The sequence below is a fragment of the Chondrus crispus genome, genomic scaffold (genome assembly GCF_000350225.1).
Source record: "Chondrus crispus Stackhouse genomic scaffold, scaffold_405, whole genome shotgun sequence".
Lineage (NCBI taxonomy): Eukaryota > Rhodophyta > Florideophyceae > Gigartinales > Gigartinaceae > Chondrus > Chondrus crispus.
The window spans coordinates 2,028-22,878 of NW_005179301.1; the positions used below are offsets into that span (position 1 = coordinate 2,028).

Sequence of the window (20,851 nt, forward strand, 5' to 3'; positions counted from 1 at the left end):
CCCGGCCGAAACACGTTTCACACCGGCGCACCGACGCTCCTCTCCCGGCAGCGGCGGAGAGCGCGGAAAGCGCGGAGGGCGCGGAAAGCGCGGAGGGCGCGGAGAGCGTGGAAAGATTGGAGATGGCAGGGACAGTAGGGACGGTGGGAGATTACAGAGAATAGGAATTCATGGGAGAGGGCGAAAATGTCGGCAAAAATATGTCGTAAGTGCACGTACCCAGGGCGCGTGTTCTCAACGTGGACACGTTTCACATCCGGATCTCGAACACCTGACGCGGTGGAGATTGCATCACAGCCATGTAGTGTACTGTGCGCGTGTGGAGGTGAAGGTACCTACTTTTAAAAAAGTAATGTTTAACCAAAGTGCACAATGGTGCGGTGAGCGATGATCGCTCACACGCAGAAGCGAGTTTTTTACTTGTTCAATTCACTGTAACATGCAAGCCGCGGACAACCTTCAAATTATAGAAGCAATGTTGATTGCGAGGACAAATGCATACCTTTAAATACCGTTGGTATCCACACTGTGTCGCCGCAGAGTCCGCTGTTTGGGAGAGGGGAGTTCGTGGCAGAGTGGACAACCGGTTGCTGGTGGTGCAGTTGACACTCTGCGCCTGCGAGGCCCTGGGTTCGATTCCCGCCCGGTGCCCAACTTGGTTGCGTGCCCAACTTGGTTGAGCCACTTGGGCACCCAACCAAGTTGGCCCGGGCAAAATTCGTACCATACCTAGTTACTTAGTTACTTTCTTTTTTTACTTTCTTCCTACCTTCTTCCTACCTTCTTCCTACTTTCTTCCTACTTTCTTCCTACTTTCTTCCTACTTTCTTCCTATTTTCTTCCTACTTCTTTCTGTTCTCTTTCTGTTCTCTTTCTGCTTTCTTTCTATTGCCTTTTTATTGTATTTTTATTGTATTTGTATTGTTCCTCCTCTCCTCACCAACCTCGTCTTGTCTAATCTACTTGTTCGTCTCCGTTTCGATTGAGTTCAAACGCGCACGGGTCTTAGCGACAAACACTTTTCTCTCTCCTCTCGCTAAACATATTCCTTTTACACATTACGCAATCCAAATACTCTACAACTAAGCCTTTCGCCCTTCCGACGTCTCTTCCCGCTGCCGTCCCCCCCCTCCCCAAATCCATCATCCCGCACACTGCCTCTTGCTCACGAGACCTCCCTCACTCGCTACGCTCCCTACTGCCTGCCATCTCGGCTTCCCGGCCCGCACAGCAGCCCGAGGCGTTAGCGATGACGTCCCCACGTCCCCACGTCCCCACGTTAACACGTTCCCCACGTTCCCCACGTCCCCACGTTCCCACGTTTTTACCCTCCCCCGTAGTACACAGCCCAAAATGTGGCGTTCCGAAGTCCGCGACAGGAAGCAGCGGGACCAGCGAAATGCGTGGAATCAGGGGAGGCGGAATGCAAATTGATCGTATGCATTTAATTGGTTGGATCTGTCCCGTATGGGGCACAGTGACGTCATTTGTCGAGGGGTTTCGGACCCTGGAAACCGGGATCGGGAGCGGAAGACACCCGGAATCTGGAATCGATGAACATGCCTCCAGACGTCCGGCTGAAAACACGTTTCACACTTACTGACAAATGCAGACACGCACCGAGGGTCCTTCCAGGCAGAAATAATGCTTGAATCACGATCTCACCTGCGCTCATGCGCTCATGCGCACGTCAGATCATCCACTCACTGTCTGTCTCTCCTACGATAAATGTCGACTCTCACTTCCACCCTCAGACAAATGCACCTCTGTACATCCACAGGACAAACACATGTGATGCACCGGACTGTGCGCCTCCCTTTCCCTTCCCGACATGCACCTTAACCCACCGCACCGACCGCACCGATCGCACAGAACGCACAGAACGCACAGACGCCTCCGACACAACCGCTTCAACCTCGGCTTCGATTCTGTTTGGGCCGTGGTTCACGAATACGAGTCCTCTCTTTTGAAAGGTAAGTCTCGCACTGGCGTCCCGGCGACCGCACCAAAGAACATATGTGAAATGGGCGGCCTCCTTGCCTGCGAGACTTACCGCAACAGCGCTTGAGAGAGATGCTGTTGCTAACGCGAGTCACCGCTTGTTTTTTCGGCGCTTTTCGTTCTTTCTGTTTGTATTTCTTTCCTATTTACACGACGCACTGGCACTGTTTCTTCTTTTTTTGCCGTGCAGGCGACGGAGTGGCACCCAGACGTTTTGCTCACGTTCCAGGACGTCCATCTTGGCCTTCTGGGTCAAGCACGCCAGAGGTACGGTTTACACGCAGACATATAGGCAGAAGAAAGAGCGATCTGAAAATGCGGTTTGGTTTTGGTTTTCTTCTTTGTCTTCTTCTTTATGCGCGCAGGTGAATGTTATCTTAAAGAACTGGGTTTAGATTTCACATGTACGGTACAGTGTAGTAAGATTCTTTATTGGTAAAAATAGATGTGTTAAACGTTTCAAACGTTTCGTTTGCACGAAAAGGTTTGCCAGCAAAGGAAGAAGGGTAGAGTCTGCAAGCGCGGAAAATTGCGAAACACAGAGGCGGAAGCAAAAGGTTACCGAGAATGACACACGATAACAACTGGCTGTTGTGTTGATTGCGTGAAGAGTGGCGGCTGTCGGCGCGGCATACTTAACCTTTGGGGTGGTACGGACGGGCGAATGGTATCTGCGGTTTTGATACTTGTTTCTTGCCAGTCACACGCCTCCCGCACCTCGCATTAACCCCGCCCCCGTTTTGGCTCTCGACGGCGCCGTCTCCTTTTGCCGCGCCCGTTGTCCACCAACCCCTTCTGCCTCCTCGACCCCCTCCCTACTGCCGTCGTCTCATGCCAATTGTCCGGCACTCACACCATCGTCGCAACGGCCCTCTGTTCTCCCTCTTCTGCATGCTCTCTCCCTCCCACTTCTGCCCTCCCCTCCTCGCGATCTCGTGTCTACACACCGTGTTGAATTCGGCACCAGTATCAACCTTGATCCGCCACAGGGTTGGTACTGTAATGGACCGATGGGCAATTTGTGGGTTCTGAAATCGGACCCAAAAATAGAACCATTGAATACGGACTCGAAATCAAGGTCCCCGAAATTCGGTGGTCCACGCACGCGCGAGCATTTGCGTCCACGCCGGATCCCCAGAGAGCTAACATGTGCTGCACCCGATAGCGGGTTAGTCGCCTCGTAGCCATACGGATGGTATTACTGTAATACGGCAAGTATTAGACCAATTACGGGTACTCTTGTCACATAGCACGTAATGTAGGGCTGCGAGAAACCTGTGAACTTAAGCACAAAGATCCGAGCAACGACAGCATAAAAACTACAGAACACAAAAACGAGTAAACCACGACGACATCTTCCGTGAGTTTTATCAGGTTATGCCGCCCAGGACGCCAATTGGACGCCAATTGCGCACCTGTGAATCTGTCACGAAACCAGGACCCGAAATCACAACTTTTACTGTACCGCTCGGCGCTTGAGTTCAACCTGTGTTAGAACCCTCCGGGCTATTGTCGAGCATCGCTCCGATACCCGTCGAGAACAGAAGGAATCATGGACTCCATCATGGACTCCATCAGAGAAGGCACCGTCGACACGTCAAGCTATCGCATCGCATCACTCACTTCAGAGAACTACTACCTCTGGGCATACTTCGCGCAAAGGGGCTTTGGAACATCGTAGCTGGGACCGAACGCCCACCAACTGAAGAAGGAGATCTTGCGAAGTATGAGAGGAGGAAGGACCTCGCGCTCACGACCATCGTTCTAACCATCGATGACTCTATCAGTGCTTCAGTTATCACGCTCCGTTATGCGAACAAAGTATGGACAACACTTCGTACTATGTTCTCTACTGTCTCTGAGGCTCGTGTGGATGCCTATCTAAGCCAGTATCAGAATGCTCGCATGGAATCTGGTGAGAAGGTGCTTCAATTCTCGAACCGACTCAACGAGTTCGAGAACAAGCTAGCAGCTATTGGTCACTCTCTAACCGAATCAGAGAAGAAGCGAGCACTGCTAAGGGGACTTGATGAGCACTTCGCCATTCCTGCAGGCGTGATTAAGGCTACTGCAAAATGTTATCATGATGCTTTGGCCTATCTGGTTGCATGTGAAGTTGAACATGAAGTGGAATCCCTCTCCGGCGCTGGTACCTCCACTACCGCGCTAACCACCAGGGAAGGGACTTGCGAATTCTGCAGGAAGATCGGACACAGCAAACAGGATTGCTTCTTCAATCCTAATAGCCCGAGCTACAGGCCCCAACTGGCGAAGAAGCGCATTGACAGACGCCGGAACCGCGGTCAACCGCGGAATCAGACGCCCCGCAGGAAGAGCTACCATCAGAAACGACCAGGTGACAGCGACAGCGCCTATGTGGACATCTCGCTGGCAACTACTAAAGACCATACCAAGACTAATCTGTCTGGGACGCTACGTGAGAAGTGGTACATCGACTCCGGGGCCTCCGCACACATGTGCAACGACACTGCACTATTTGAGACACTCGAGAAATCAACTCAAAAGCACTGCGTGTCCGTCGGTACTGGAAATCCCGCGGAGGTCATTGGTACGGGATCAGTTTTATGTACGACCACAGTACGTGGTACTACGACCACAGTACGTTTTACTGATGTGTTGTGTGTCCCAAAGCTGGTATGTAACCTCATCTCTGTTAGCAGGATGAGGAAGGCTAAGCTCAAAACCACGTTCGACTCGGACAGTAATGGAGATGGTATGTGTCAAGTCACTACGAGAGACGGCAAAGTGGAGTATCTGCACGGAATTGAAAGCACTTCTGCTGGACTGTATGAAGCGGTACTGAAACCGACTGCAAAATCCTCCGACGCTGTGTTGGCAGTCTCACAAGAGCAGTGGCACGAAAGACTCGGTCATGCCAGTGAGTCGACAATGAAGAAGTCCCTTTCCCTCGTACGTGGAGTTCAGCTACAGGACGTGAAGGACTTGTTGAGCTGTGAGTCCTGTAGAGTTTCAAAGTCGACCAGAGCCCCTCGACCATTGCGTGAAGAGTCCCGCAAGACCACAAAGCCGCTCGATCTCGTGCACACGGACCTGGTAGGTCCCTTCAGGACTTCTTCGCTTGGCGGGTGCCGCTACTTTATGCCCCTCTACGACGACGCATCTGCTTTCTCGCTAATAAGATTTCTCAAATCTAAGACAGAAGCAGGAGCAGCACTGAAGTCAATGATAATGGAACTGGAGAAGCTGAAAACCGGGAGCTGGCGCACGTCATTGGTTAGGAGGGTACGGTCTGATAACGGAACTGAATTCATGTCTAGAAACCTAAAGCAATGGTTGTCCAATCGAGGCATTACGCAGGAATTCACTGCCCCGTACTCGCCGGAGTCTAACGGCAAAGCCGAGCGACTAAACAGGACCCTTCTCGACATGTCTCGCACAATGATGGTGGCTGCAGAAGACCTTCCTCACAAAAATCGGATGTGGGCAGAAGCCGTAAACTTCTCAAACTACCTTCGAAATCGCATGTTCACATCTGCCGGGCACTGCCAGGACATGACACCCTTCGAGTGTGTCACTGGCCAGAAGCCTCACCTCGCACACATTCGGAAGTTTGGAAGCAAGGCATATGCCCACATCCCCAAGGCAAAGCGACGAGGAAAGTTTGAACCTCGAGCAGACAGTGGATACTGTGTCGGCGTTGGATGTGGAAATGGGTACCGCATATTTCTACCGCAACTACATGCAGTAGTCATCTCCAGAGATGTGCAATTCGATGAAACCAAATCTACTGTACCCCCAGCTGCGGACGTAGGTCCTGCGGAGCAACATTGTGACATTGAGGAGATGCTTGACTCGGACAAACCACAGCTTATACCACCTGTATTAAACCCAGTACCAACACCTACGACTACCGATACAGTACCGCATGAGTCCACAATGGACCTGACGTACGTCCCAACTTTGCGCCGCTCCAGCCGTACAGTACGAACCCCACGCAAGTACTCGCCGGAAGACTCCGCCATGGTTCTTGCTCTCGTACATCACATGGGCAATGAAGATCCCCATGTCCCGCTTACATACAAGCAGGCGGTGGATTGCTCCGAAAGTGAGAAATGGAAAGCAGCAATGGATGAGGAAATCTCGCAGCTAAATAAGAACACATGGAAACTTGTACCGCTACCCCCTGGGAAGAAAGCAGTAAGGTCTAAGTGGGTTTACCTCAATAAGACTGATGCTCAGCAACGTGTTACTCGGCAGCGTGCTCGACTAGTCGCGAAAGGATTCACGCAGCGCTATGGGATCGATTACGATGAAGTGTTCTCCCCAGTTGCGAAGTACAGTACGGTACGATTCGTCCTCGCAATGGCAACCCAAGAGCAGCTCGAGCTGCTGCAGCTGGATGTCAAGGCGGCTTTCTTGAACGGGGAACTGAAGGAGGAGATCTATATGGAACAACCTGTTGGCTACTGTAACCCAGATCATCCAGATTTTGTCTACCGTCTTTTTCGAGCCATCTATGGTTTGAAGCAAGCCTCGAGAGCATGGCACATGCTTTGTGATACCTTTTTGAAGTCAATTGGATGTGTTCAGTCGGATGCAGACAAGAGCCTGTACCAGCTGGTGCTCAAAGGAGACAAAGTGTTCATCCTCGTCTACGTTGACGATATGCTACTCGCCGGACGGAGCATGGAAGTTTTGAGAGAAGTAGCTGAGATTATTGGCAACCGCTTCGCAATTCGCATAGAAAAGAAAGTCACTAAGTTTCTCGGTATCGTCATTGACCGATACAGCGAAAAGAGGGAGACCCATATCCACAGTGCAGCTATGATTACACACATGCTTGAAACTTTCAACATGACGACTTGCAGGAGTGTATCTAACCCCCTTGCTCCCGGTACAGTGCTGAATACAGCACAACGCAAACAGGATTCTTACAGCGAGGGCATGGACCAAAAGCCTTATCGCCAACTTGTTGGCTCGCTACTGTACTTGGCGAACACCACACGTCCCGACATCGCGTTCTCCACAAGTCTTCTCTCAAGGTTCCTGGAGAGACCTTCTTCTCAACACTGGGAAGCAGCAAAGCGCGTCTTGCGCTATCTTTCGGGGACAAAAACCCTCGGCATCCGGTTCAGCCTGAACAACAAGGCCGGGCTACACGGGTACACCGACTCAGATTTTGCTGCTGACAAGGAGACACGGCGCAGCGTTAGTGGATTCGCATTCAAGTTTGCTGGCGGATCCATCAGCTGGAGAAGTAAAAAGCAGGAGGCTACCGCCCAGTCGACCCTGGAAGCAGAGTTTGTAGCTATGTCGTACGCAGCGCGCGAAGCAGTGTGGCTCCGTCGGTTGTTCAGGGAATGCTTTCCGTCCAACACTACGTTGCCAGCTACAGTAGTGTTTGGGGACAACGAGGGAGCCATGAACCTCGCTTACAATGACGTGGTGAACGAAAGGTCCAAGCACATCGCCGTCAAGTACTTCTTCTCGAAGGAGAAGGTCAAAGATGGCACCATCGTCTTCAACTACATCCAGACATCCGAAAATGCCGCTGACATCTTCACTAAGATATTGTGCGTCGCTACCCACACGGAAATGGTCCACAAGTTAGGTATGAGTCATAGTTACACATCACAGCAATAGTGGGATGCAAGGTTGAGGGGGAGTGTTGAATTCGGCACCAGTATCAACCTTGATCCGCCACAGGGTTGGTACTGTAATGGACCGATGGGCAATTTGTGGGTTCTGAAATCGGACCCAAAAATAGAACCATTGAATACGGACTCGAAATCAAGGTCCCCGAAATTCGGTGGTCCACGCACGCGCGAGCATTTGCGTCCACGCCGGATCCCCAGAGAGCTAACATGTGCTGCACCCGATAGCGGGTTAGTCGCCTCGTAGCCATACGGATGGTATTACTGTAATACGGCAAGTATTAGACCAATTACGGGTACTCTTGTCACATAGCACGTAATGTAGGGCTGCGAGAAACCTGTGAACTTAAGCACAAAGATCCGAGCAACGACAGCATAAAAACTACAGAACACAAAAACGAGTAAACCACGACGACATCTTCCGTGAGTTTTATCACTCAGTTACGCTTTCATCGCTTTCGTTGAATACCCCCGCTCTCTACCTAATACGCCCTCCGTCGCCGCAGCACAGTCCCCTTCCCACCTCCCCTTCCGACCTCCCCTTCCGACCTCCCCTTCCGACCTCCCCTTCCGACCTCTCTGTGACGCTGTCATCGCTTTCATTGAACACCCCCCAATGTCCCCAATGTCCACGCGCCCCTTCCCCTTCCAACCGCAAGTGGCGAGCAAACATCCTCGAGTGCTTCAATACAGTCCCCATTCCCTCCCATCTCCTCAGTCGACGAGTATGCAATGAATGATTTCCAGCGCCCAGCATCCCCAGTTTTGTCCCTCAATTCACTCCGTCGGAAGAACATGCTTCGCATATGACCTGCCCCACATCATGGTCACCGCTCACAATTAAATTGATTCCAATACCCTACAACCTAACCCCCCAATTTCTCCAGTTAACGTTCCGCACCGCCCACATCCTGCCCAACCCGCCCAACCCGTGCTGGAAACCGGGATCGGGAGCGCAACACACCCGGAATGTAGAATCGATAAACATACCTCCAGACTCCCGGCCGAAACACGTTTCACACTTAAAGCACCGACGCTCCTCTCCCGGCAGCGGCGGAGAGCGCGGAAAGCGCGGAGGGCGCGGAAAGCGCGGAGGGCGCGGAGAGCGTGGAAAGATTGGAGATGGCAGGGACAGTAGGGACGGTGGGAGATTACAGAGAATGGGAATTCATGGGAGAGGGCGAAAATGTCGGCAAAAATATGTCGTAAGTGCACGTACCCAGGGCGCGTGTTCTCAACGTGGACACGTTTCACATCCGGATCTCGAACACCTGACGCGGTGGAGATTGCATCACAGCCATGTAGTGTACTGTGCGCGTGTGGAGGTGAAGGTACCTACTTTTAAAAAAGTAATGTTTAACCAAAGTGCACAATGGTGCGGTGAGCGATGATCGCTCACACGCAGAAGCGAGTTTTTTACTTGTTCAATTCACTGTAACATGCAAGCCGCGGACAACCTTCAAATTATAGAAGCAATGTTGATTGCGAGGACAAATGCATACCTTTAAATACCGTTGGTATCCACACTGTGTCGCCGCAGAGTCCGCTGTTTGGGAGAGGGGAGTTCGTGGCAGAGTGGACAACCGGTTGCTGGTGGTGCAGTTGACACTCTGCGCCTGCGAGGCCCTGGGTTCGATTCCCGCCCGGTGCCCAACTTGGTTGCGTGCCCAACTTGGTTGAGCCACTTGGGCACCCAATTTACTTTCTTCCTACCTTCTTCCTACCTTCTTCCTACTTTCTTCCTACTTTCTTCCTACTTTCTTCCTATTTTCTTCCTACTTCTTCCTACTTTCTTCCTACTTTCTTCCTACTTTCTTCCTATTTTCTTCCTACTTCTTTCTGTTTCTTTCTGTTCTCTTTCTGTTCTCTTTCTGCTTTCTTTCTATTGCCTTTTTATTGTATTTTTATTGTATTTGTATTGTTCCTCCTCTCCTCACCAACCTCGTCTTGTCTAATCTACTTGTTCGTCTCCGTTTCGATTGAGTTCAAACGCGCACGGGTCTTAGCGACAAACACTTTTCTCTCTCCTCTCGCTAAACATATTCCTTTTACACATTACGCAATCCAAATACTCTACAACTAAGCCTTTCGCCCTTCCGACGTCTCTTCCCGCTGCCGTCCCCCCCCTCCCCAAATCCATCATCCCGCACACTGCCTCTTGCTCACGAGACCTCCCTCACTCGCTACGCTCCCTACTGCCTGCCATCTCGGCTTCCCGGCCCGCACAGCAGCCCGAGGCGTTAGCGATGACGTCCCCACGTCCCCACGTCCCCACGTTAACACGTTCCCCACGTTCCCCACGTCCCCACGTTCCCACGTTTTTACCCTCCCCCGTAGTACACAGCCCAAAATGTGGCGTTCCGAAGTCCGCGACAGGAAGCAGCGGGACCAGCGAAATGCGTGGAATCAGGGGAGGCGGAATGCAAATTGATCGTATGCATTTAATTGGTTGGATCTGTCCCGTATGGGGCACAGTGACGTCATTTGTCGAGGGGTTTCGGACCCTGGAAACCGGGATCGGGAGCGGAAGACACCCGGAATCTGGAATCGATGAACATGCCTCCAGACGTCCGGCTGAAAACACGTTTCACACTTACTGACAAATGCAGACACGCACCGAGGGTCCTTCCAGGCAGAAATAATGCTTGAATCACGATCTCACCTGCGCTCATGCGCTCATGCGCACGTCAGATCATCCACTCACTGTCTGTCTCTCCTACGATAAATGTCGACTCTCACTTCCACCCTCAGACAAATGCACCTCTGTACATCCACAGGACAAACACATGTGATGCACCGGACTGTGCGCCTCCCTTTCCCTTCCCGACATGCACCTTAACCCACCGCACCGACCGCACCGATCGCACAGAACGCACAGAACGCACAGACGCCTCCGACACAACCGCTTCAACCTCGGCTTCGATTCTGTTTGGGCCGTGGTTCACGAATACGAGTCCTCTCTTTTGAAAGGTAAGTCTCGCACTGGCGTCCCGGCGACCGCACCAAAGAACATATGTGAAATGGGCGGCCTCCTTGCCTGCGAGACTTACCGCAACAGCGCTTGAGAGAGATGCTGTTGCTAACGCGAGTCACCGCTTGTTTTTTCGGCGCTTTTCGTTCTTTCTGTTTGTATTTCTTTCCTATTTACACGACGCACTGGCACTGTTTCTTCTTTTTTTGCCGTGCAGGCGACGGAGTGGCACCCAGACGTTTTGCTCACGTTCCAGGACGTCCATCTTGGCCTTCTGGGTTGTCATGAGAGCCATATACACACACGTAGCACACGTACAACAGCGATCAACTCACCACGATCGCCGCCGGCCTACGGATCGCTACCATCCCTACATAAGGTAGATAGAGACGCGATCACAGTAAACCGAGCCATCGATCTTGCATCACAGGTTATGGACCCTAACCACGCACCACTGCAAGACGATCATCCCGTATACCGACCACCCGGACGAGATCAGGACAACGAGAGCACGGCACCACAAAGCCCCGTTGCCCCAACCCCACAAGCTCCGCCAGCAAGCGTAGAGCCAACACAACCCGCTCCGACCACACCCGTAGAGCCACAACACCAAGCCCCGATCACCCCCGTAGAGCCAACACAACACGCCCCGACAACACCTGCAGAGCGCCCACAAATGTCAAACCAGCAAGAAACAGCACCCGCAATGCCTCAAGCTGACACAAGAATGCATGGACAGCTACCTCCACTCGCAAGCGACGGAACGAACTACAAGCTATGGACGCAAACCCTCCACGACATAGCCATAATCAACAACGTCGAGGCAGCCCTCGATGAAAGCTCACCACCCCCCACAGTAACGAGCCCGTACCATGCCATATACCGCAGAAAATGTGCATTCCTACGCATGAGCATCATGACCAGCCTCCCTGCGGATCTGGCAAGCACAATCGACATGGACCTCAGCGTTACCCCTCAACAGCTTCTGGCAGAGATCAAAACACACTTCACTGACTCAACGCCAACCACACACCTCATCCTCAAACAAGAAGCACAACGCACAAAGATCAAGGCGGGAGGGGACATCGATGAATACATCGCAGCACACCGAACCATACGGACAAAAATGTGTCTCGCAGAGTACCCCAGCATTCAACATGATGAATCTGTCACGATAGAATTCATCATACACGGCCTCAACTCGCACCCGGCATTGCGACACCTACCCGACATGTGGATCGCGAACAACACAATCCCCACAACCATAGCCAACCTCGTCCAACGACTCAAATCCATACAAGCTCGAGAAGACGAAAAACAGGAAATCAGGCAACAACGTCCACAAGGCATGAACACGACAGACCAATGGGCAGACAGCCCCAACTACCAGGCAATGAGACGACGAACTCGCAGCCGGAGGCAAGGCAGAGGATCAACGACCCACCCCGACCAACCCCAACGCGGCAATGCAGCCACAAGGGAAAATGCGGAACAATGGTACACGAATACCGATAAGAAGCGCACAACCCCTCGGCAAACACGTTCTCCGCCCAAAACCACCACCGGGAAAATGGCCAGCACCCGCGACGAACACGACGACACAATCGCGCAACAGGTGACTGACGAGGACATATGCGAAGGTAAGCAGTATGCCCTCGACTCAGGAGCGCATCCGTCACATGTTCGCAAACCCACGACGAACATGAAACCACTCCGACAAATCATCCGAACTAACACGGCCACCAACATCACGCCACCCGCCACACACAAGGGGATGATACATATACGGACCAGTACGAATAGGCACATACGAGTCCCAGCGATCGCCAACCCAGCAATGCGATCCAACCTGCTATCAGTTCACGACATAGCAGAGCAATGGGGAGAGGTCCGGTTCACACCCACACAGGCCACTGTACTCGACACGAGCACACACCCGCCCCAAATAGTAGCGCAAGCACGCTTCAGGAAAGGCATGTACTACCTCGATCTCCCAAAAACCAAAGGCAACGGCATGGCAGCCCGGACCATACCACCACGGTCAATAAAAAATTCCAAAAGACCCGATACCCAAACCAAAAAAGCCCCAAATCCAAAAACAAAAAAAAAAGAAGACAGCGACGCCAAAGCCAAGCCGCACACTAGCACGTGGCCACACCGCACCACGCGCAGAAAAAATCCCACTACACCAAATGCACAACCCATCGCCCCCACCGCACACCCCAGCACACCCAGCTGTAGAAAGGGACTTCCACCACTATCATGTGCTGTTCAATCACATCAGACCAACAACGCTCCAGAAAATGGCCAAACTCGGCCTCCTGCCAAACCTCCCGCCCACACTCAGGCAACGACCACCGCGGATCACCTGCTCGAGCTGCGCTGCAGCGAAGCAGCAGCCCGCACCGCACTACCCCAAGACGCACAACTACCGAGTAGGAGCCGCCTTTAGCAGCGATATATGTGGACCATTCAACCCCACATCCAGGCAAGGCAACAAATACATACTCACAGTAATAGACACCCGATCCCGCTACCTCATAGTCGACTTCCTGCAATCAAGAGCAGAAACACCGCACAGGCTGGATGTCATCCTCACAGCCCTCAACAAACGAAAAGGGTGCAAACCGAGACTGTTCCACACAGACAACGCGAAAGAATATGTATCAGACAGCGCCAGCGCCGTATACAGATCGCACAACGTCATGCACAGCACTACAGTCCCACATACGCCCCAACAAAATGGGATCGCGGAAAGGATAAACAGTACACTCATGAACTCAGCCAGAGCCGCCCTCCACCACAGCTCACTACCCAAGACGCACTGGGAAGACGCAGTAAGGGACGCTGCATTCAAGTACAACAATATACTCCACCACGGGATCAACACCCTTCCCTACACCATGTGGACCAATGCCACCCCCGACGTCCCGCAATTCCTGCTGTTCGGACAGCTCGGCACAGTACCTGAGTTAGCAAATCGGAAACAAATATCAAAACTCGCCCACAGGGCAACACCCGCCAGGTACCTCCATGGCATCGACGAAAACCACATCATGGTCCTCGAACTCGACACGAACAGACCACGACGAGTTCGATGCGTCAACTTCCAACCATACCACAGCACCACCGATCCTGTAGCCTCACGCACATATGCCACGAAAGCCTTCACCCCGCATCGCACGCCAACAGAGATAACAGGCACCACACCCGCCCCAGCTCACCCCGGACAGGCCAAAAAATACCCCGACGCTGCCGAATGGGAAAAAGCCCACAACGCCGAACTCGACAACCTCGACGCCATGAACGTAGTACAGTGGATACCCGACTCCGAAATCCCCAAGAAACGGAAACTGATACCCCTAAAAATGGGATATCGTTACAAGAGGGACAGCAAAGGACAAATTGCATCGAGAAAAGCCCGATGCTCTGCAAGGGGGGACAAAATGCTACCACACAAGCACTACGACCCATCCAAAACTACAACGTACATGGCCGACAAGACCACAGTACGCGCAATGTTTGGAATAGCAGCCAAGTACCGCATGCACATCGAACACATCGATATCAAGTCAGCGTACCTACACGAAAAATTCGCGCACAACGGAGGAGAAACAGTATATGTGAGACAGCATGCCAGATTCAATGGCACATACAAACACGCCTGCCAAGGCGGAAAACTAAACATGAACATATACGGGACGCCATCCGCCGGCCACACATACCTATCTGCAGTCTTCACACTCCTACGAAAGAACAACTTCAAGCAAAGCGAAGCAGACCTGTGCCTCTGGTCCAAAACAAAAGGCAAAGAACATATAATTGCTGCTGTCAGCATGGATGACTTCACAGTACTCGCCTCAACCGCGAAACTCAAAGACGAGTTCGCCGCAGCCCTAGCGAAAGCGTACAACATCAAACGCCTAGGGGAACACAGGACTTTTCTCGGATGGACGGTGACACGGCACCAAAATGGAGACATTCACATCTCCCAGCCCAACGCCATCAACTACATAGTACAGCAAGTGGACATGGCCAAATGCAATGCCAAAGACACCCCATACTGCGACGGCGTCCTGCTCCACAAGCCAACAGACAAAGACGAGACCCAACTGCACACTCTCAAAAAATACCAGCAGATCATTGGGGACCTACGCTATGTCGCTGACTCGACGCGACCAGACATCTACTTCCTGGCAAACAGACTAGCAGTAGCGGCCAACAACCCGACACAAAGGCACTGGAACGCACTAAAACGCCTGATAAGGTACCTCAAGGGCACACCAAACACAGGCCTCACGTTCCGAGCCGGCAAGCAAGCAGACAAAGAGAAACCCCAGAACCTCCTTGTCTCGTATGCCGATGCCGATTTCGCTGCCGACATCACGGACAGGAAGTCCATATCGGGGACCCTCCACACATACAACGGCACACCGATATGTTGGGGGTCCCTCAAGCAAAACATCACAGCCTTATCCACCTGTGAGGCAGAATATATTGCGGCCACCTCCGCCGCACAGCAGACCACGTGGATCCGACGTCTGCTACAGGATGTGCACATGCTGCCGAAATCCCCGACCCCCTTGATGATAGACAACCAGTCCGCCATCCACGTTGCCAACAGCACGGGACCGACGAAGAGGCGAAAATTCATAGATCTGAGGCATCACTACCTCACGCATCAGGCACAAAAGGGCACAATTGCCATTGCACATGTCCCCACGGACGAACAACTCGCGGACATCCTCACGAAACCGCTACGTCGTCAAGCATACACACGCCTCCTCCCCAAACTACAGCTCAGAAACCGCACGACTGCAGACGGCAAAACTGCTGCGCCGTCGACAGGGGGAGTGTCATGAGAGCCATAAAAACAAACGTCGACGCCGCAACAGCAATGCGTCAGCAGTCATGAGAGCCATATACACACACGTAGCACACGTACAACAGCGATCAACTCACCACGATCGCCGCCGGCCTACGGATCGCTACCATCCCTACATAAGGTAGATAGAGACGCGATCACAGTAAACCGAGCCATCGATCTTGCATCACATGGGTCAAGCACGCCAGAGGTACGGTTTACACGCAGACATATAGGCAGAAGAAAGAGCGATCTGAAAATGCGGTTTGGTTTTGGTTTTCTTCTTTGTCTTCTTCTTTATGCGCGCAGGTGAATGTTATCTTAAAGAACTGGGTTTAGATTTCACATGTACGGTACAGTGTAGTAAGATTCTTTATTGGTAAAAATAGATGTGTTAAACGTTTCAAACGTTTCGTTTGCACGAAAAGGTTTGCCAGCAAAGGAAGAAGGGTAGAGTCTGCAAGCGCGGAAAATTGCGAAACACAGAGGCGGAAGCAAAAGGTTACCGAGAATGACACACGATAACAACTGGCTGTTGTGTTGATTGCGTGAAGAGTGGCGGCTGTCGGCGCGGCATACTTAACCTTTGGGGTGGTACGGACGGGCGAATGGTATCTGCGGTTTTGATACTTGTTTCTTGCCAGTCACACGCCTCCCGCACCTCGCATTAACCCCGCCCCCGTTTTGGCTCTCGACGGCGCCGTCTCCTTTTGCCGCGCCCGTTGTCCACCAACCCCTTCTGCCTCCTCGACCCCCTCCCTACTGCCGTCGTCTCATGCCAATTGTCCGGCACTCACACCATCGTCGCAACGGCCCTCTGTTCTCCCTCTTCTGCATGCTCTCTCCCTAATACGCCCTCCGTCGCCGCAGCACAGTCCCCTTCCCACCTCTCAGTTACGCTTTCATCGCTTTCGTTGAATACCCCCGCTCTCTACCTAATACGCCCTCCGTCGCCGCAGCACAGTCCCCTTCCCACCTCCCCTTCCGACCTCCCCTTCCGACCTCCCCTTCCGACCTCCCCTTCCGACCTCTCTGTGACGCTGTCATCGCTTTCATTGAACACCCCCCAATGTCCCCAATGTCCACGCGCCCCTTCCCCTTCCAACCGCAAGTGGCGAGCAAACATCCTCGAGTGCTTCAATACAGTCCCCATTCCCTCCCATCTCCTCAGTCGACGAGTATGCAATGATTTCCAGCGCCCAGCATCCCCAGTTTTGTCCCTCAATTCACTCCGTCGGAAGAACATGCTTCGCATATGACCTTTCTCACAAGCCCCACATCATGGTCACCGCTCACAATTAAATTGATTCCAATACCCTACAACCTAACCCCCCAATTTCTCCAGTTAACGTTCCGCACCGCCCACATCCTGCCCAACCCGCCCAACCCGTGCTGGAAACCGGGATCGGGAGCGCAACACACCCGGAATGTAGAATCGATAAACATACCTCCAGACTCCCGGCCGAAACACGTTTCACACTTAAAAAATGCAGACACGCACCGGCGCACCGACGCTCCTCTCCCGGCAGCGGCGGAGAGCGCGGAAAGCGCGGAGGGCGCGGAAAGCGCGGAGGGCGCGGAGAGCGTGGAAAGATTGGAGATGGCAGGGACAGTAGTGTAGGTAATTTTATTCAAATGCAAGGGGGGGCCGATACAGTGGCATGCGGGCGGACGTCAAGGAATCACACTTGCGGAGGATAGGATGGAGCCGACCCATGACACGGCATGCGGGCAATTGTCGCTGCGGCGACACTGGACCAAATCGCAAAGCTGAGACGCTGGGCGAGGCGGGTTTTGGCGATGCCAAAGCTGCAGCCTGAGCGGAGGGCAATTTGGTGCGCAACGTGTTCAAGGACAGCAGTAGTACGGGTGCTCCAAGCGCCCAGGGTATCGAAGGCAAGGGGGACGAAATGCCAGTCTAGGGGAGGAAGTGGATCGTCAGCCTGAAGGTGTAAGGCAGCGCGTAGAATGCGGTCATGGGTGCGGAGTTTTCTTGTATGGGCTCCTTCAGCGGCGCCGGCAATAGACCGAGCAGCTGAGTTCATGTTAGCAGCGGTGTAGGGATTACAAATCGTGACATCGTATGCTGTAGGGCGGTCTGGGAGGGCGCCAGCCGCTGGAGGCGACGGTTGGACAAGAAGGTCAGCAGGGCGGTGCGCCGTGCCTGGTATGAGAAATGGAACTTCGCGGTCGCACGCGAGGCCGGCTGCCCGAAACGCTTGGCGGGCCAGAGTATTGCGGACAATGTTATGGCGGTGGGTGGCACCATACCCGTGTTTGCAGTTGGCGGCGTGGTCGCCACGTTTGTCCATCGCGCGGCCACAGTGAGAGCATTGTAGGGGGGCCCGTGAATCGTCGTACACAGGCGTGTCGAGGTGTCGCCGAAGCATAACGGACCACACGGCACTTGAAACTCGCGAGGTCAGAGATGGGTGAGCGCAGAGGAAGGAGGCTGCACCAGGAGTAATTAGAGAGTTGTAGCGGGCGCGACGGCGTACAGAGGCTGCCGTATGATCGGTTGGGTTAGGCTGTCGATCCCACTCTCTCGTTTCCCAATACATGCGCGAAAAGGCTCCATGGAGCGCCTGATATAATGTAAAATGTACTCTTTCAGGTCGTTCCAATAAAGCTTGCGGTTCGAAGGGGCCCAGATTAGAATGCGTAGCGAGGATCCCTCGGGTTTCAACCTCGGGGTTCAAGGAGCGCAGTACATGCACTAGATGCTTCCGTGCCATTCCGCGGTAGAATGGCACTGTAGGGTTCGAAGGTCCGCGAATGCGTGCTTTTGCGGATTCAATTAAACTTGCAGCGTGAGATGCGTGCACAAACGGGGCCAGTGGCGTGAAACCATGACCACCCAAACGGAAGGGGAGGCCAATCTGGGAAGATATGGACGGAGAAAGCGTGACATGATTGAACCGGGAGTAGGCGGATTTTTGACTTTGATCAAACCGAATTGCGCTTGGGAGCGAAATGCGAGGTAGTGTTAGGCGGAACACATGCTCGACGCGGCACACGGATCCTGATACTCGATGCAAATGGAAACGTATACGGGCATCGGGAATGCTGTCGAGCAATGTGAGGGAGTTTGACACTGCCTCAATTTTTTCCTCCAAGAATGACCTCATGAATTCATCTGTGCCTAACGGGGCGCCCAAAAGAGCAATTCCGCCTTCTTGTGAGACAGGGACAGTAGGGACGGTGGGAGATTACAGAGTGTGGTGATTCCTTCATATGACTCCCAGTCATTCCTCTCTCCTGTCGTTGGCCAACGGCACCTCCCCTTTTGCTCAGCCGTCATCACAGGTTATGGGCCTCATTCTACTGCTGCACACGCGAGTTCGAATCCCACCGTACACCTCCTTCCCACACTACCCAATCACAAGCTCACACGTCAACCACCCGACGTTGTTAGAAGCAACCCCTCACAAGCTCACACGTCAACCACCCGACGTTGTTAGAAGCAACCCCTCACAAGCCGACACGTCCCACACCCGACGTATTCAGATGATGCAAAAAACCTCATTTTTCAGGTTCCAAGGTCCACCCGCACTGTAAGACGTCACCAACACGCATCAAAAACCTTCAGGTTCATGGTACACCTGCGCTCATACTTTCAAGTCAAGAACCCGGCATTCCTTCTCATTTAGTCACTCACATACGAGTTCAGGGGGACTGTGGTGTATCCGTGCTCGCTTCGCGCTGTCGTTCCACGCTAAAAAACTTCTCAACTTCAAAAATATTATTTCCTTCATATGACTCCCAGTCATTCCTCTCTCCTGTCGTTGGCCAACGGCACCTCCCCTTTTGCTCAGCCGTCATCACACAGAGAATGGGAATTCATGGGAGAGGGCGAAAATGTCGGCAAAAATATGTCGTAAGTGCACGTACCCAGGGCGCGTGTTCTCAACGTGGACACGTTTCACATCCGGATCTCGAACACCTGACGCGGTGGAGATTGCATCACAGCCATGTAGTGTACTGTGCGCTTGTGGAGGTGAAGGTACCTACTTTTAAAAAAGTAATGTTTAACCAAAGTGCACAATGGTGCGGTGAGCGATGATCGCTCACACGCAGAAGCGAGTTTTTTACTTGTTCAATTCACTGTAACATGCAAGCCGCGGACAACCTTCAAATTATAGAAGCAATGTTGATTGCGAGGACAAATGCATACCTTTAAATACCGTTGGTATCCACACTGTGTCGCCGCAGAGTCCGCTGTTTGGGAGAGGGGAGTTCGTGGCAGAGTGGACAACCGGTTGCTGGTGGTGCAGTTGACACTCTGCGCCTGCGAGGCCCTGGGTTCGATTCCCGCCCGGTGCCCAACTTGGTTGCGCCACTTGGGCACCCAACCAAGTTGGCCCGGGCAAAATTCGTACCATACCTAGTTACTTAGTTACTTTCTTTTTTTACTTTCTTCCTACCTTCTTCCTACCTTCTTCCTACTTTCTTCCTACTTTCTTCCTACTTTCTTCCTATTTTCTTCCTACTTCTTTCTGTTTTCTTCCTACTTCTTTCTGTTCTCTTTCTGTTCTCTTTCTGCTTTCTTTCTATTGCCTTTTTATTGTATTTTTATTGTATTTGTATTGTATTTGTATTGTTCCTCCTCTCCTCACCAACCTCGTCTTGTTCGTCTCCGTTTCGATTGAGTTCAAACGCGCACGGGTCTTAGCGACAAACACTTTTCTCTCTCCTCTCGCTAAACATATTCCTTTTACACATTACGCAATCCAAATACTCTACAACTAAGCCTTTCGCCCTTCCGACGTCTCTTCCCGCTGCCGTCCCCCCCCTCCCCAAATCCATCATCCCGCACACTGCCTCTTGCTCACGAGACCTCCCTCACTCGCTACGCTCCCTACTGCCTGCCATCTCGGCTTCCCGGCCCGCACAGCAGCCCGAGGCGTTAGCGATGACGTCCCCACGTCCCCACGTCCCCACGTTAACACGTTCCCCACGTTCCCCACGTCCCCACGTTCCCACGTTTTTACCCTCCCCCGTAGTACACAGCCCAAAATGTGGCGTTCCGAAGTCCGCGACAGGAAGCAGCGGGACCAGCGAAATGCGTGGAATCAGGGGAGGCGGAATGCAAGCTCTACTTATGAAGAAATCAAAAGAAGCTATTCTACTCCAAGTCAATGACGCGCCCATCTAAAACTTGTGCCGTATGGAAACCGGGATCGGGAGCGGAAGACACCCGGAATCTGGAATCGATGAACATGCCTCCAGACGTCCGGCTGAAAACACGTTTCACACTTACTGACAAATGCAGACACGCACCGAGGGTCCTTCCAGGCAGAAATAATGCTTGAATCACGATCTCACCTGCGCTCATGCGCTCATGCGCACGTCAGATCATCCACTCACTGTCTGTCTCTC

General features: G+C 52.7%; 3 protein-coding genes across 3 annotated transcripts; all 3 read left to right on the forward strand.

Moving 5' to 3' along the window:
• The first annotated feature begins 494 nt into the window (after positions 1-494).
• Positions 495-680, forward strand: CHC_T00001166001 (hypothetical protein). Its single transcript, XM_005718505.1, has one exon. It carries the CDS (start codon positions 495-497, stop codon positions 678-680), a length of 186 nt encoding a protein of 61 aa, XP_005718562.1.
• Positions 681-9,131: 8,451 nt separating this feature from the next.
• CHC_T00001167001 (hypothetical protein) lies at positions 9,132-9,317 on the forward strand. Its single transcript, XM_005718506.1, has one exon. It carries the CDS (start codon positions 9,132-9,134, stop codon positions 9,315-9,317), a length of 186 nt encoding a protein of 61 aa, XP_005718563.1.
• A 10,321-nt stretch (positions 9,318-19,638) lies between these two features.
• Positions 19,639-19,860, forward strand: CHC_T00001168001 (hypothetical protein). Its single transcript, XM_005718507.1, has one exon. It carries the CDS (start codon positions 19,639-19,641, stop codon positions 19,858-19,860), a length of 222 nt encoding a protein of 73 aa, XP_005718564.1.
• Positions 19,861-20,851: the final 991 nt, after the last annotated feature.